Source organism: Petaurus breviceps, unplaced genomic scaffold, assembly GCF_028583685.1.
Source record: "Petaurus breviceps papuanus isolate PSGF00001 unplaced genomic scaffold, PetGlider_PUasm1.0 90919, whole genome shotgun sequence".
NCBI classification, from domain to species: Eukaryota; Metazoa; Chordata; class Mammalia; order Diprotodontia; family Petauridae; genus Petaurus; species Petaurus breviceps.
In genome coordinates, this window is record NW_027187378.1 from 40,035,817 (window position 1) to 40,052,174 (window position 16,358).

The 16,358-nt window shown below is 39.7% G+C and overlaps 1 protein-coding gene across 6 annotated transcripts in view; it reads right to left on the reverse strand.

Annotated features, from left to right (window-relative positions):
• Positions 1–16,358, reverse strand: part of PLEKHA2 (pleckstrin homology domain containing A2) — a 137,086-nt gene that overhangs the window by 41,277 nt on the left and 79,451 nt on the right. For all 6 annotated transcript variants that reach the window (XM_069075857.1, XM_069075859.1, XM_069075862.1 and 3 more), the window contains 2 exons: positions 8,364–8,420; positions 385–433 (listed from right to left, as the gene is read on the reverse strand). In XM_069075857.1, coding sequence (XP_068931958.1) covers positions 385–433; positions 8,364–8,420 — 106 coding nt within the window. The remainder of the gene's footprint in view (positions 1–384; positions 434–8,363; positions 8,421–16,358) is intronic.

Sequence of the window (16,358 nt, forward strand, 5' to 3'; positions counted from 1 at the left end):
CTCAAATGAGATAACCTACTCTGTGTGAAGCATTTATCTAAGTTGTAATGGTCAGTTATTGGTATCAGTATCTGCTAAGACTCAAGAGATACTGCTGTGACTGCAGTCTCTCTAAAGTTTACTGATCTCAGAGACATGAGTCAACCTCTGCCACTCCCTAGCTGTGAGACTTTGGACCTACCTCAGCCTCAGGTTCCTCACAATACACAATGAGTGGACTGGACTAAATGATTTTGAAAGTGCCTTTCAGCTTATACAGTCTATGGCAATTCCCACAGACACACTCAAGTCTGACTTGCCATGTGGTCACAGGACTGTTACTATGCAGGAAGCAACTGTGAGAACCAACAAGAATCTTTTTCCCCAGGGCAGCATACTACTTACCAAAGCAAAATGGAGTTTTTGGTTTCTGTTTTGGAGTGGCTATATTCACCTAAAAACAAAGACAGTGAGATTTATATACATGATATAACATATAATGCCTATATATGATATATATATATACATAATACAGAGACAAAGAAAAAGACAGAGACAGAAATGGAGAGAGAAACAGAGCCAGAGACAGAGTTAGAGAGGCAGAGACAGAGACAAAGATAAAGACAGAGATGGAGAAAGAGACATAGACAGAGGCAGAGAAACAGAAAGGGAGAGAGAACATATACGTCTATTAGTCTCCTGAAAAAATTTTCAAAAACTATGAGGCCCACCAAGACTCTGGCCCCCAACATCTGTACTGGCTACATCTTCACTTACTAACATGTAAGCCCCACACATCTCAGGTTCAAATATAACCAAGAGATGAAGAAAGCCACCCATCATCATGGGTCCTCTCCTTCCCACCCAATTAGGTTGCTGTTCTTGATATGGGCCCTGACCAAGCATCTGTAGCATTTTTAAAGAATCATGTTCTATGTTAACATCAGGATCTCCTTGTCACATTTCCCAGCTCTGTATGCACACAAAGCAGCCAGGATCCCTCTAGCTAAAGAAAGAAAACTGTTTGGCCAGGGTCTGAGGGCTTCTGCTTCAACATACTCACACCCTGAAGGCTTTAATCATCAGATCTGACATTCAGTGACCAATCCTCTCACTTTTTCTTCCCAGCCAAAAGTATTCACTTATTTGTTCTTACCTACAGGTTCTTCTTGGCCACATGCTGGGGCTGATTCCATCTCTGATAGGAAGCATATGAGTAGCTTATGGCTTGGAATGTAAATTCATTGAGAATAGAGATTGTTTCTTCCTTTGTGCCTGTATCCCCAGCACAGTGTCTGGTACAAAGCAAGCACTTAATAAATGCTGGGTGATCAATTGATTAGGATGAGGACAACTTTCTGCCTCAAGATCAAGTTCACATCACAGTATTTTGGCATTGCTTATATTATCAACACATTGTCTGGCCTTGGCTTTTGATTGACAGCACACTGCTTTATCTCTTCTCCTTTCTGTCTGACTTCCTGACTTTCTATTTCACCCTGACAGTATGCTCGGTTTCCTCATCTATAAAATGGAAATGATCATATTCTTGCTACTATCTCACAAGATTACCATAAGGCTGAAAACATAAGAGATGTGAGCCATTCATACACTTATCACTTTTGTGAAACTCTTAGCAATTTGCTCGACTCAGTGGACTCCTCCTCTCTTATATTACAGTGTATAGTGGAAAGAGCCTTGGATTTGAAATAAAGAGAACTCAGTTCAGTTTAAACCTTAGCTCTGCTACCTGTCATCTGTGTGATCTTGGGCAAATCACTTCCTCAGTCCAGGGATCATTTTCCTCATATGTAAAATGAAGGAGGATGGGCCTAGTTGTCTTTAAGGTCCCAACCAAGCCTAGACTTTAATGGTATTCTCAGATTTCACCTGCCTATTTGGTTAGAGGTTCCTAATGCTAGCTGTCATTTCCGGTGTGTCATTGCCGGTGGCCTGGGATGACTGCTTGTTGCTTGGTTACCACTCTACATCCCCAGCCTCGGCTCTCCAAGTCAAGGCCAACTGTTCTTATCTTATGGTCCTAATATGAGATTGAGACTAGTCCATACTGTCAATGGAAAGACTATTACCTCAAGACCCAACCTCTAGTTTATTAGTTTATAATATTTGCTTATCTCTGAGCAACCAGCATCCATCTCTGTCCCAGGAAACTACCATCTTCGTGGTGCTCTGATAGCAAATGGAATTTCTTAGGCTGTCAACTCATTAGCCAAGATGAAGTATGAGATTTGACCAGCATCCCATTTATGAGGAATCACTAGAGAGCAATGGTGTCAAACATATGTACTACAGACCACATGCAGTTCACAGTCCTCCCAAGTGCTCCTGAACCAGATGAGAATGTAATGGGGAAATATACAAAATAAATAAAAATTCAATAAAACAGAAATAATGTTAATAGGTGGTTTTCTAAGTCAATATGCAGCCTACTAGGACCCTTATAATATGTGGTTTAGTGGCCCCATTTGTATTGGTGTTTGACACACTGCAACAGAAGACTGATACTTTCAGTCAAAAATATGGTCATTTTTATAAGGACCAGTAGTTCTATTTGTCAGAGGTCACCCTGGAAAGGCACCCACCAGTTTGGGGGTAGAGGAGACATGTAGGAAATGGGTGGGGTTCTACTACAGTATGAAATAGAAATGGTTACTCCATGGCTCACTAGAGCTCACTCATATCAGATGGAAACCCAAACCACATGAAGGAACGAACTTTTCTATGCATGTTGCTATAAGAGCTGACTCCTCCCAGTCAGTCCGTGGCCGGAAGTAGAACTGGGATTGCCACAGAGGGGAAGGCACCACCCTGATATCTGTGATGAGGCTGTAGAGTCTTTGTGCATGGGCATTCTGGTCTCGGTTCTGCCATAGTTAACCCGGCTAAGTCTACCACACAGAACCAGCCTTAAAAGCAGATAAAGTATAAAATCAGAGAGAGCAGATAGGTTCTAAGAATAAGCCAATTGGTAAAAAAAGGGACAAAAATCCAATGAAGAGAAGAACGTTTTGAAAAGCAATGTTGGCCAAATGGAAAAAGATATACAAAAATTCATAGAAGAAGAATTCCTTAAAAAGTAGAATTGACCAGATGGAAAAGAGGTACAAAAGCTCACTGGAAGAAAAGAATTCCTTAAAAATTAGATTTGGGCAAGTGGAAGCTAATGAATTTATAAGATACCAAGAAACAATCAAACACAATTTTTTAAAATGAAAAAATATAAGAAAATATGAACTATCTCATTGGAAAAAACAACTGGCCTGGAAAACAGATCCAGGAGAGATAATTTAAGAATTATTGGACTATCTGAAAACCACAATTAAAAAAAAAAGAGCCTAAACATCATCTTTCAAAACATTATTAAGGAAAATTACTTGATATTTTAGAACCAGAAGATCAAATAGAAATTGAAAGAATTACTGATCACCTCCTGAAAGAGATCTCAAAATGAAAACTCCCAGATATAATGTAGTCAAATTCCAGAGCTCTCAGGTCAAGGAGAAAATATTGTAAGCAGCCCAAAAGAAATAATGCAAATATTGTACAGCCACAGTCAGGATAACAAAAGATTTAGCAGTTTCAACATTAAAGGATCAGAGGGCTTGGAATATGATATTCTGGAGGGTAAAAGAGCTAGGATTATAATCAATAATCACCTACCCAGCAAAACTGAGTATAATCCTTCAGGGGGAAAAAATGATCATTCAAAGAAATAGAGGACTTTCAAGCATTTCTGATGAAAAGACAAGAGCTAAATAAAAAACCTGACTTTCAAATACAAGACTCAAAAGAAGCATAAAAAGGCAAACAGGAAAGAGAAATCATAAGGGATTAAATAAGGTTAAACTGTTTACATTCCTACATTGGAAAATGATACTTGTAACTCCTAAAAACTTTCTCATTATCAGGGCAGTTAGAGGGAGTGCACATAGAAAACACAGGTATGAGTTGAATATGATGGTATGATTACCTAAAAAAAAAATAAAATAAGGGATGAGAAAAAAGAATGTACTGGAAGAAGGGAAAAGGGAGAGGTAGGATGGGGGGTAAATTATCTGACATAAAAAAGTCCCTAAAAAGATTTTACAATGGAGGGAAAACATGGGAAGGGGAGCACATGAATCTTATTCTCATTGGAATTGGCTCTGAGGAAATAACATACACACCGAGTTGGTTGTAGAAATCTCTTACCATATAGAACTGACAGAGCAAAAGGAAAGAGAGAGAAAGTTGAGAGAGAGAGAGAAAGAGAGAGAGAGAGAGAGAGAGAGAGAGAGAGAGAGAGAGAGAGAGAAAAAGAAAGGGGAGAGAGAGAGAGAGAGAGAGAGAGAGAGAGAGGATAAACAGGGGGGAAATAGGATGGAGGGAAATACATAGTAATCATTACTGTGAAAAAAATTTTACAGTGAGTTTCTCTGATAAAGACTTCATTTCTCAAACATATATAAAACTGAGTCATATTTATAGAAATAAGAGCCACTCCTCAATTGATAAATGGTCAAATGATATGAACAGACAGTTTTCAGACAAAGTAATCAAAGCTATCCATAGTTACATGAAAAAAATGTTCTAAATCACAACTGATTAGAGAAATGCAAATAAAAATAATTCTGAGCTACCACCACACACCTATCAGACTGGCTAATAGGGAAGAAAAGGAAAATGACAAATGTTAGAGGGGATTTGGGAAAATTAAAACATAATGTGCTGCTGATGAAGTTGTACACTGATTAAACCATTCTGTAGAGCAATTTAGAACTATGCTCAAAGGACTATAAAACCATACATACCCTTTGACTAAGCAATACCACTACTAGTCTGCATCCTAAAGAGATAAAAAAGAGAAAAGAAAGGGACCTATGTGTACAAATATATTTATAGCAGCTCTTTTAGTGGTGGCAAAGAATTGGACATTGAGGGGATGTCCATTAATTTGGGAATGGCTGAACAAGTTCTTGTATATGATTGTGATGGAATACTATTGTGCTTTAAGAAATGATGATCAGGGTGCTCAGAAAAACCTGGAAAGACTTCCATGAACTGATGCTAAGTGAAATGAGTAGAACCAGGAGAACATTGTACACAGTAACACCAATGTTGTATGATGATCTACTGTGAATAACTTAGCTATTGTCAGCAATACAATGATCCAAGACAATTCCACATCCAGAGAAAGAATTGTTAGAGCCTAAATGCAGATCGAAGATAACTTTTTATTTTTTCTTGGAGGTTTTTTGTCCATGTTTCCTTTCACAGCATGACTTACATGGAAATATATTTTGCATGACTACACATGTATAAACTATGCCAAATTGCTTGCCTTCTGTAATGGTAATAGGAATCTGAAGATCTTCCCTGCCCCTTGGCCCCTTGATAGGCTTAAGTGAATCTGAGAACCTTCCTTGATTTGAAACTCTGCTCTGCCCCCTAATAGGTTGAAGTAGTTACATGGAGCCTGTGGCAGGAGGCTTGTTTTTCAGGAACACCCATACCTTGTTACTTTGTGATTGGGCAGTGGGTCAAGAGGGTTGTGACATTCTCTGACCCAGGAGAGGGCTATTTATATCCTGATGTGAGTTTTTGTTTTGGGGCTCACTTTGGGGAGAGTTGTGTGATTTGGCCAATTGAGACTCTGGGCAGCAGTTGAGTCCCCTAACTTTGAAAACCCAGATGTTGGTGCTTCCCTCTCTGATATGGGTGTAATGTCAGACAGCTAGAAGCCCTGTCTGTTGGTATGTTTCTCTGTCTGTATTTTTTTTGTCTGCTTGTAACTTCTGTTTGTATTCTCTGAAGTTCAGGGTGCTGACTTTCCCCCCTGAACTAGGTAAATGATATATGTTTGATTAAAGTAAGATTGTTAACCCATTTTGAGTTGCTTTCCTTTAGAAAAGCAATTCTAAGAACCTGTGCTAGCAGCCATCCTGGGTATGCTAGGGTGTTTGCTGCTATACCTTCTCAAGGGGGAAAGAGGAGAGATTTTGGAACTCAAAATTTGAAAAAAGAGTGTTAAAATTGTTTTTACATGTAATTGGATAAAAAATATTAAATTACAAAAAAATAAAGTAAAATAAATCCCACCTTCTTAAAAAGAAAAAAGAAAAGAAAGGGAGAAACTTCTTTCTGAAACATCCTGGAATTCTGGACCCAACAGCAGTCATTCAGGTTCCCTCTAGCCAGGGCTCATATGGGTTCAGTGGTTTAAGCCATGTCCATCTCTTTGTGACCCCATTTAGGGTTTTTTTTGGCAAAGATACTGGAATGGTTTGCCATTTGCTTCTCCAGCTCATTTTACAGATGAGGAAACTGAGGCAAATAAGTGACTTGTCCAGGGTGAGGTCAGATGTGAACTCATAAAGATAAGTCTTCCTGACTCCAGGTCTGACACTGTGCCACCTGGCTACCCCTATACTTAAGGGCTCACATACTCAACGATATTTTCTGGGGCACAGAGAAACAAAAGTTATAGATATTTTTTTTTCTCTTTGGGGCCTGGGAGCTCATCCTAGAGCATTCACTCTGCCCCTACAGTTCTTATTCAGAACCAAAGAGACAGGATCACAAAATGGAGTTTAAAGTATTAGTGATTGAGCAGAATGGAGCACCATCTCTAGAGTCAAGAGGACCTGAGTTCAAATCCCACCTCTGCCACTTACTACTTAAATGACCTTAAGCAAGTAATTTTACCTCCTCCTGTCTCAGTTTCCTCACCTATAAAAATGAGGTTAGACTACATGGCTTCTAAGAGCTTTTCCAGTTCGAAATCCTGGGATCCTAAACCATTTTCCTCCTCAAAGCCTCAATGATCTGGTTACTAATCATGACTGATCAGAGAATTTTCTGCCTCCCCTCAAGCAATGCTTGTGGAATTTGGAAAGATCTCCTAGGAGGTACATCCTTGCTCTATGCCCTTAATAACCTTTCCTTTTAAATGTACCCACAGTGCATGGAGGGGGTTAGGGGTAGTGGGTGGAGGGCCTGGGGAGCTTCAGTTCTGTCTGTGGCTGGCCACAAAAGCCACAGTTGTAACCACAAGGGGGTATTTACCACAGATGGCATTTTTGTCTCCCCTCCCCTGAGCTCATTATCTCTTCACTCTGTCTGTATGTCTCTCAAGCACTACCCTGGATCTTCCTTTTCTGACTTTCTGCTCAGCTCCAATCACTTAGCTCCTTGACTTCTGCCTACCTATATACCTCATGGCTAGTCTAGCACCTCCCTCTAAGTCCTATGTACCCATTTATTTTTCTCTGCATCTCTGTTCTGTCTCTCTGACTGTCTGCTTTCTCTCTAACTCAGCTCTCTTTTCCAGACCATCTGAGACCAAAAATTGGTTTCAGCTCTGAACACAAAAGCTGACATACTCATTACAGGAATGACTAAGTGTCCTGAGCCAAGCCTCAGTCCATGGGAGTAGGCTAGAGCACTGAGCCCTCTGAGTGAATTAGAGGGGGTGGTTTGAGGATTTCCAGAGTCCCTTGCCTTAGACCAGGAGCTGCTCAGTTCCTCCTCAAGTGCTCAGAGTTCCTCTTTCTGGGTAGGTGATGAATTCCCCTAGCATAGGTACTTGCCACAGTGCAGGGCCCTTAAAGATGTCTCATTCATTTAAGTTCCTCAGCACCAAAGAGATACGGCTATTCGGCTTTCTGGATAAATTGGATTAGATTACTGGTCTGGCCGCCCACCTCTAATGTCAGTGATGTAGCTACTACATCTTTTTCTAACACCTAGGGGGCCTCAACTTGCTCTCTGAAGCTGGATCTGCCCCAGGTATTTGTCAAATACCTTTGAGAGCCCAGTTTCTGGCATGTTGTCAGGCTTCAGTTTGAATTTGCTTTTTAAGAGAGTTTTCTTTTTTCCTTCCTTTTTTGATTTCATTTAAAATGTCATTCCTCCTCACATAAACACTCAGTCTTTAGAGAAGTTAGGAACTGGACCGGATTAGCAAGACAAATATTAGGAAAGGGAGCCTCCACCATCACCTCCCAATCAACTTCAATCCAGACATTCCAAGGTCCAAAGTGGAACTCAGGCCAGTAGAGAGAACTCTCCTAAAATAAGCTCAGGCTGAAATTTGGTTGGAGATAGAATGGTGCTAAAAGTGAAAAACTGATCTGGGGGTTGCCTGTCAAAGAACTTGCTGAATTAAACCCAGGTGTGTGCTATCCTTATGTCACCAGCAAAATATCATCACCACATTTGACCATTCAGAGGAAGGAGAATGTCTGCTACCCACCCTTTCTCATTCCCCAAACTCTGCCACTCTCAGAGGATTCAGCACATCAGAGTCATAGAATTTTTGACCAAATTTAGATCTCAAAACCTACTTAGAGGGTATGAGTTTCCAGAGCTCCAGAAAACGTTACCTTGGAGATGTAGGTCAATGGCAAAGATCCAACAGCTCCTGCTCCAATTGCCAGGTTCTGAAAGAGAGTGTTAGGGAGGGTTTAGGTTTGGTTTTTTTATAGAAGTAGTTGGATGTTTCAGAGACAATACAAATCAGAAGTTGTAACTCCTCCAAACTTTGAACAAGTCACTTAATTGCTGTCCTCTGTCAACTCTTCCCCCACAAAGTCCTAAGTTTAAAAAAAAGGGGGGGGGGAAGGGAAACGGGAAAGAAAGAGAAGAAAGTTTGAAGTCAGAGAAGTTGTGTTCAAATACCAGCTGTGGTGCTTTAATACCCGAGCTGTATGACTTTGGACAAGTCACTTCTCTCCCTTCTGAGAGACTCAGTGTCCTCTTTAAAATGGAGCAGAATTGGAACCAGAAGAGGTTGAAGTTGATAATTTTCCCTAATTTGTCAACAGGTATATTTCGACTTAAACAAACATGAAAATATGAATAAAATTACTCATTCAACCTACAATGTGGCATGGTGGATAAAGAAAATGACCCTGAAGTCAGAGTATCAATCTGACAAATAATGGCTGGGTGACCTTGCATAAGTCACTTATATTTTCAGCACATGTGCTATCTCATTTGAGTCACAAAAATCATATCCCCATTTTACTGATGAGGAAACTGAGGTTGAGAGAGGTTAAACTAAGCTGCCCAGAGTCACACAGCTATCATCTAAGCCAGGATTTGAACTCAAGTCTTTGTGATCCCAAGGTCCAACACTAACCTACCTTCCTCAGTATATTAGAGGTAAAAACATTCTCCAAATCCTCCTTTATAATTAATAACAAAGTTCCCAAACCCTGATTTGAACTGAGAATGTCCATCAGGTGTAGGGAAATGTGGAAGAAAGTCATTAATACTATCCCAGTACCAAGAGTTAAAGTTCTTCTGTTGACATCTTGGATGTTGTTCAGCAGACTAAAGAGACCTGAGCTATACTCCCAACTCTTACCATTGACCATAGGTGGGCCCTTGGTCAACTCGTTTAACTTCTGTCAGCCTTAATCTTCTTATTTATAAAGTGAAGAGGGCTGGACACGAGGACCACTGCCATAACTTCCATATTCCATTCATTTCTATGATTCCATGCACCTCTGATGTGATATATGCACAGAAGACCTTATTCTACATGAATTGTTGTTGTAGCTCCACATATTCACATAAGGCAAAATCATTGTATGTCTACAGTTTGCCTTGTAGCTTGATCAAAGAGACCAGGAAAATCAGCTAGGTCTCCAGAGCCTTAAAGACAGAACAGTGTTTCTTGTTTTGTTTTTGTTTTGCCAGAGGGCAAGGTAACTATAAGCCTGGACTCAACTACTACTGAGATTGTTGATTTAATATTCCCCTATTAGGGGCAACTTAGATGAAGCAATGAGTCCCAGAGACCAAAAGTAATTTGCCTAATGTCCCACAGGTAATTAGAAGCAGAAAAAGGATTAGAATCCAAATCTCCTGACTATATCACACACTCATCAATCCCAGAGGTTTACATACCTCAGATCATTGCCAACTACTGTCATTTATTTCAGTGACTCCCTGCTTGGAGTCTTGTAAGGGGCTATAGGAACACCAGTCATTATATAATAGATTTATTCCTGAAAATATATTATGTAATTTAGATATCTGTAAATTTAATCCTGGTCATTTAAAACAAAATTAGACTTCTTTTGTAAAGTGAGAAATTTCCTTAAAGAACTAATTTGGGGGGGGGTGGAGTTAAGAGTGGAGGAGGGAAGACTTGGACCCATGATTTTACCCATGTAGGGAAATTCCAATTAAGCAACTCACTCCATCCTTTGAGATTAACCCCTTCTCTGTAATTTATACCTATGGACTAAGCCTCAAAGAAAACCACAACTTTTTCACAAGACCAACTAGAATTCTTAAAAGAAATGAGTCAGGAGTTTAAATAATCAGTTTTAAAATGACATTATAAGTGAAATGAGAGCAAAAGAAGCAAGAATTGATAAAGAGAAAAAGAGCTATGGAGGAGAAACTTAGAAACAAAATTAGCAGCTTAGTATAAGAGGTACAAAACCATACCTACATAACAAACTCTCTGAAAATTAGAACAAACAGAAGTTAACAACTCCATGAGAAAACAAAAAATGCTAAAACAAAGTAAAAAGATTGGGGGAAAAAGAAGAAAAGGTAAGGTATCAATTTGATGGGGGGCTTGGGATCTATATTTGTAATATCAATTTGTAAAACCAAACCCCCCCCCAACCCCCCCACCCCCAACAGCATTAACTCTGCCCATCAACAATTGGTGAATTGTTTATCTCAGCTTGGAACAGTGACAAGCTACACCTGTGAATCCTTCACAAAAGTATCTATAAACATTCCAGCTTGGGCAACTATTATCTCCCCCTTGTATAGTGTCCCGCTGCCCCCATGAATCCTTCAGGACCCTATCTCTGGGTTAACTCCTTAGCCTATTATCCACATACTGTCTTGGTTAGCCTTGGTTCCCAGACATCAATCATGTCAAACATGACACTGATGGGTGGCAGAATGGGCACTTCTCAGTCAGCCCTTGACCGATAGCTGACTTAGTGACGTTCCAAGCTTAAAAACACACTCCAGGTAGCCCCACCTTGGGCTTTTTCCCAGTGAATCATGGGCAATACGCCTATGCAGTTACATTGAAAATGCATGTAACTTTAAAAGACTGGCCCTACCTTAACTCCTCCCTAATTCCACCCTTAATCACCTAGTTAGCATAATTGGCAGGGTTCTACTATGGATTATTCTATATAAACCTTAATTCTACCCCTTTGAGGTTGCAGGTCCCCTAAAAAACTCTTGCCCACTGTACAACCTAACAATAAACTTGCAGGTTCCCTAAGGATCCTTGCCCACTGTAAAGCATACAATAAACTTTTACAACTCTGACTCCATGTTTGCTTGGGTCTACTGAATTCTTTCAGGACTGAATCAAAGGCTTTCTGGTCTTAGATAAGATCAGAGTTCCTGCTGAACCTATTGTGTGCCATCCCTCATCAAATTGACCTTGAAAACAACTCAAAAAGAGATCATTTAAGAATTACCAGACTGCCTAAAAGAGCTTAGAAATCAAAGAAGAGGGTGGCTAGGTGGCATAGTGAGTAGAGCACTGACCCTGGAGTAAGGAGGACCTGAGTTCAAATCTAGCCTCAGATACTTAACACACACACACACACACACACAAACTAGCCATGTGACCTTGGGCAAGTTACTTAACCCCAACTGCCCTCCAAAAGGCAAAAAAGAAAAAAAAATCGTAGAAGAAAACTACTTGTATATGTCAGAACCCAGAGAGCAAAGTAAAAATAGAAAGAATCCAGCAGTTACCTCCTGAAAGAAACCCTCAAATGAAAACTCCTAGGAGTGTCACAGCTAAAACCCACAGCTTCCAGGTCAAAGAAAAAGTACTACACACAGCCAGAAAGAAAGAATGCAAGTACAAAGAAACCACAGTCAGAGAAATACAAGATTTGGCAGCTACCACTTACAAAAAAGGAGAGCATGAAGTAAAATACCTTAAAAGGCAAAAAATATAGGCTTAAAATCAAGAATATCTCACTCAGCAAAGCTGAGTATAATCCTAGAGGGTAAAAAAAAAGAACCTTGAAAGAAAGAGAGGATTTCTAAACACTCCTAATAAAAAGACTAGAGCTGAGTAGAAACTTTGAAACACAAACATGGAAGTAAAGAAAAGCAAGCAATCAGAAAAAGATTTTTGAATCAAAAAGACCCGAGTTCAAATCCTACATCATTTACTTAGTAGCTATAGAACCCTGGGTAAGTCACTTAATTGCTATTTGCCACTATTTCCTCATCTATAAAATGGGAGTGATAATAATAGCCAGGTGGCTCATCGAGTAAGAGCACCGGCTCCAGTGTAGGGATGACCTGGGGATCAAATCCATTAGCATTAATAATGAAATGTCTGCATTCTAACGAGTGGGGGAGCAGTGAGAATATAAGCATTCCTTGAGAACTACAATGTCAACAGGGTTTATACAGGGAGGGGAGGAAAATGAAGGTCCTAAAAATGATTTTTTAAGCTTTGATGATCTTAAAAGAAGAAGGGAAATGGGTATATGGGGTAGGGAACCATATAGTAGGGGAGAAAAAGGGAGGAGAGGGAGACAGAGAACAACTAGAAGTCTATACCAGTGTTAGCCTGGTGCCCTGGCACATGGAAGCTGCTTAATAAATGTTTATTAATTCATTGACTAATTATACAAATGGCAGAGGAGGAGGAAGATCCAGGGAGGGGGAACTTTCCTGTGAAATGACGCAGAATGATGGGAGGAAAACCAAGAGCACAATTAGTACCATAACAACGTTGTAAAAATGAACAATTTTGAACAAATTAACTTTGAACAAAGCAAGGATCAACCATGATTCCAGAGGCCTGGTGATGTAGAATGCTGCCCACCTACTGACAACGAGGTGATAGACTAGATATGCAGAGTGAGGCATGTATTTTTGGGTATGGCCAAGTAGAGATATGTTTTGCTTCATTATGCACACTTGTTGAAGGGAAAGGAAGTTTTTTTTTTCTTTTTTTGCTTGGGGAGTGGGAGGTGGGAAACAGAGAGGGTAGAGGCTTGTTACTTGGGGAAAAAAGGAATTAAAAAAAAAGAAAAACAATGTGGCAGCATTTGGAGGATGAATTGTAGAGGGGAGAGGCTGGATACAGGGAGACTAATTAGGAGATTATTGCAATATGCTAGACAAGAGGTGAAGAAGACCTTAACTAGTCTGTGTCAATAGAAAAAAGGAGAAATATTTGAGAGTACTGTAGGTAGAAACTACAAGTCTTTCCAACATCCTCATAGCAGCAGAATTCTCAATAAAATTAGAGAAATCAGATAAAGTTGATGGATTGATAGGAGTGGAGTGGGAAGATAATCAGTTCTCTTTTCAGAATTGTTGAATTTGAGATTCCCATTAGATATTCAGGTAGACAGGAAGGAAGGCAGCAGAAAAAGGAGCCCAGGAGACCAATGAGGCCTGGAGAAGTAGATTTAGAAGTCATCTGAACAAAGTCACCAGAAATCCAACGGATTCATTGGCAAAGGATAGAAACAAAAGAAGAGAGGGCTCAGGTAGGGTAAGGATATGCTGGTAAATGTGGGGGAAAGGGGGAGAGGTAAGAAATGTATGCACAGACAAGCAACAAAACAATAAATCAAGTCCTAGATGCTATTTCTGCTGGGCAGCTGAGTGGCACAGTGGATAAAGCACAAGGCCTAGAGTCAGGAAGATTTATCTTCATGGGTCAAATCTGGCCTCACACACTTACCAGCTGTGTGACCTTGGGCAAGTCATACAGGGAGAGATAACATGCAAACAAATATATATAAAGCAAGCTATATACAGAATAAAAAGGAAATAATTAACAGAGAAAAGGTACTAGAATTAAGGAGAGGTAGCATGGGAGCAGTCTGTGGAAGGTTTTGAAAACCAAACATAGGACACTGAACTTTACTCTATAGGCAACACTTACAATATTTGAACAGGGGAATGACCTGTCTGGCTCTCTGCACGTGGAAAATTATTCTGACAGTAATAATATGATAGATGTGAAGGAGAAGATCTGCCAGGAGGCTAGAGTAACAATGAGGTCCTATGTAAGAGCAGTGGGTCTAGAATATAGGGGATCGGTGCAAGAGATGTTAATGGAGAAAGAACTGACAGGACATGTTAAATAATAGACTAGGAGAGGGGAGAGAAAGGGAATTTAACACTAAGGTTAAAAACATGTAGAACAGGGTAAATGGTGGTACCACAGACAGACATAGACATAGGAGGTTCATCAGAAGGAACTAGAGTTTAACCAGTGAAAGAGAAGCCTTGGGGCAGAGGGGGATGGAAATGATAGTGGCCTTCAAGTATTTTAAAGGCTATCACAGGGAAAAGAAATTTTCTTGTTTGGTTTGGTTGCAAAGGGCAGAACCAAGAACAATAGGTTCAAATTGCAAAGGGGCAGTTTTTGACTTGACAAAATATAAAACTTGTTAACAATTAGAGCTATCTAAGAGTAGAATGAGTGGGCTGGAGATCCTCAATCGGAATGAGGATGACCACTAGTCAGAGGTTTAGAAAGGAGGAAGGCTCTGCTGAGGCACAATTTGGAGATGATCTGTGAGGACCCTTCCAACTCTAAGATTCTATGATTCTGCATAGTCACCTCTATAGCTTCTACAGAAAAGAGATGAATGGTAGAATGATAATGATAATGATATCAGCTTAGATTTACATGATGCCTTGAGGTTTACAAGCATTTTTACATACAATAATAATATATTTATATACATTCATCTATATTCATTATTTAATTAACTTAATACATTACATAAAACACATTAATGCGCTTACATATATTATCTTATCTGTTCTTCACAACAATCCTAAATGGTAAGCATTAATGGTACCTATGAGTAACTAATGATACTTCTAATATTATTATCCCTATTTTATGGTGAATAATCAGAGATGCAGAACTGATGTGACTTGCTCTGGTGATAGTGTTGGAGGCAAGCCTCAAACCCAGGTTTCTGCTGACTCCTAGTCCAACATTCTTCCCACTAGGAATCTGAGATGCCATCTAGTCCAATTCCCTTGGAAGGTGAAAGAACAGAGCTAGAACCCAACCCAAGGTGTAAGAACAGGGAGATAATGAATTCAGGTTTGGATATGTTAAGTTTTAGATGTCTATGCGACATCCAGTTTGAGATATCCAATATGAGATGTGAGACTAGAGGTCAGGAGAGAATTTTGGGCTGAACAAATAGATCTGAGAATCATCAGCATAGAGATGATAATTAACTTTATGGGAGCTGATGAGATCATCAAGCAAAATGGTATAGAGGGAGAAAAAAAAGGACTCAAGACAGTATCTTGGGGAACATCCATAGCTAATGGAATTGACTTGCAAGACTGAATGTCAAACAAGAGATTGAACTTTACTCAGTAGGGCAATGTTTGAACAGCAAGAGAAACAGAGGAGCGGTCAGACAAGTAGAAGAACCAGGAAAGAATAGATGTCAAGAAAACTTAGAAAGAAGAGAGTATCAAGAAGGCAACTGACTGTTGGGGCGGCCAGGTGGCTCAGCACCGGCTCCAGGGTTGGGATGACCTGGAGATCGAATCCCGGGCTCAGACACTCAGCACCACACCCAGAAATAACTGGCCGTGTAACCTTGAAGAAGGCAACTGACGATGTCAATGACTATAGAGTTGTTGAGAAGGATGAGGACTGAGAAAAGGTCTTTATATTTAGTGATTAAGAAATCACTGGTACTAAAGCACAGTTCTACCATCAATGCACCAGTGTCTATCTTCCCATAACTCCTCCATCACTGGCTACTGACATCTTTTGTCATTTTTGCCAGTTTGCGGGGTATGAGATGAACCTCAGGGTTGTTTTGGTTTACATTTCTCTTGTTATTACATTTCTCTTATCATTATTATTACATTCTCTTATTATTATTATTTCTTTTATTACAAATGAGGAAACTAAGGCAGATAGAGGTTAAGTGACTTGACTAGGGTCACATAGTCAGTAGGTATCTGAGCCAGATTTGAACTCAGGAAGATGAGTCTTCCTGACTCCAGGTCCTGCATTCTATCCATTGTGCCACCTAGCTGGAAGAAGAAATTGGTGTACTATTTGGTCTTGAGAGTAAAACTATGAGCAATGGTTGGTAGTGGCTGAGTCCTTTTTCAGTTCAACATACATTTAAAATTTCCTAGTAGAACTGTTTAAAAAAATGGGATATGGAAAAAAATACTTCAAATCATTAATAACAAAAGAAATGCAATTTAAAACAACTCAAGAGGTTTCACACCCATCAGTTTTGTCAAAAATAACGAAGAAGAAAAGAACAATTATAAGAGGGGCAGTGGGAGGTCAAACATGTTAATGCTGTGTTGGTAAATCCAGCCATTCTGGAAAAAATAAT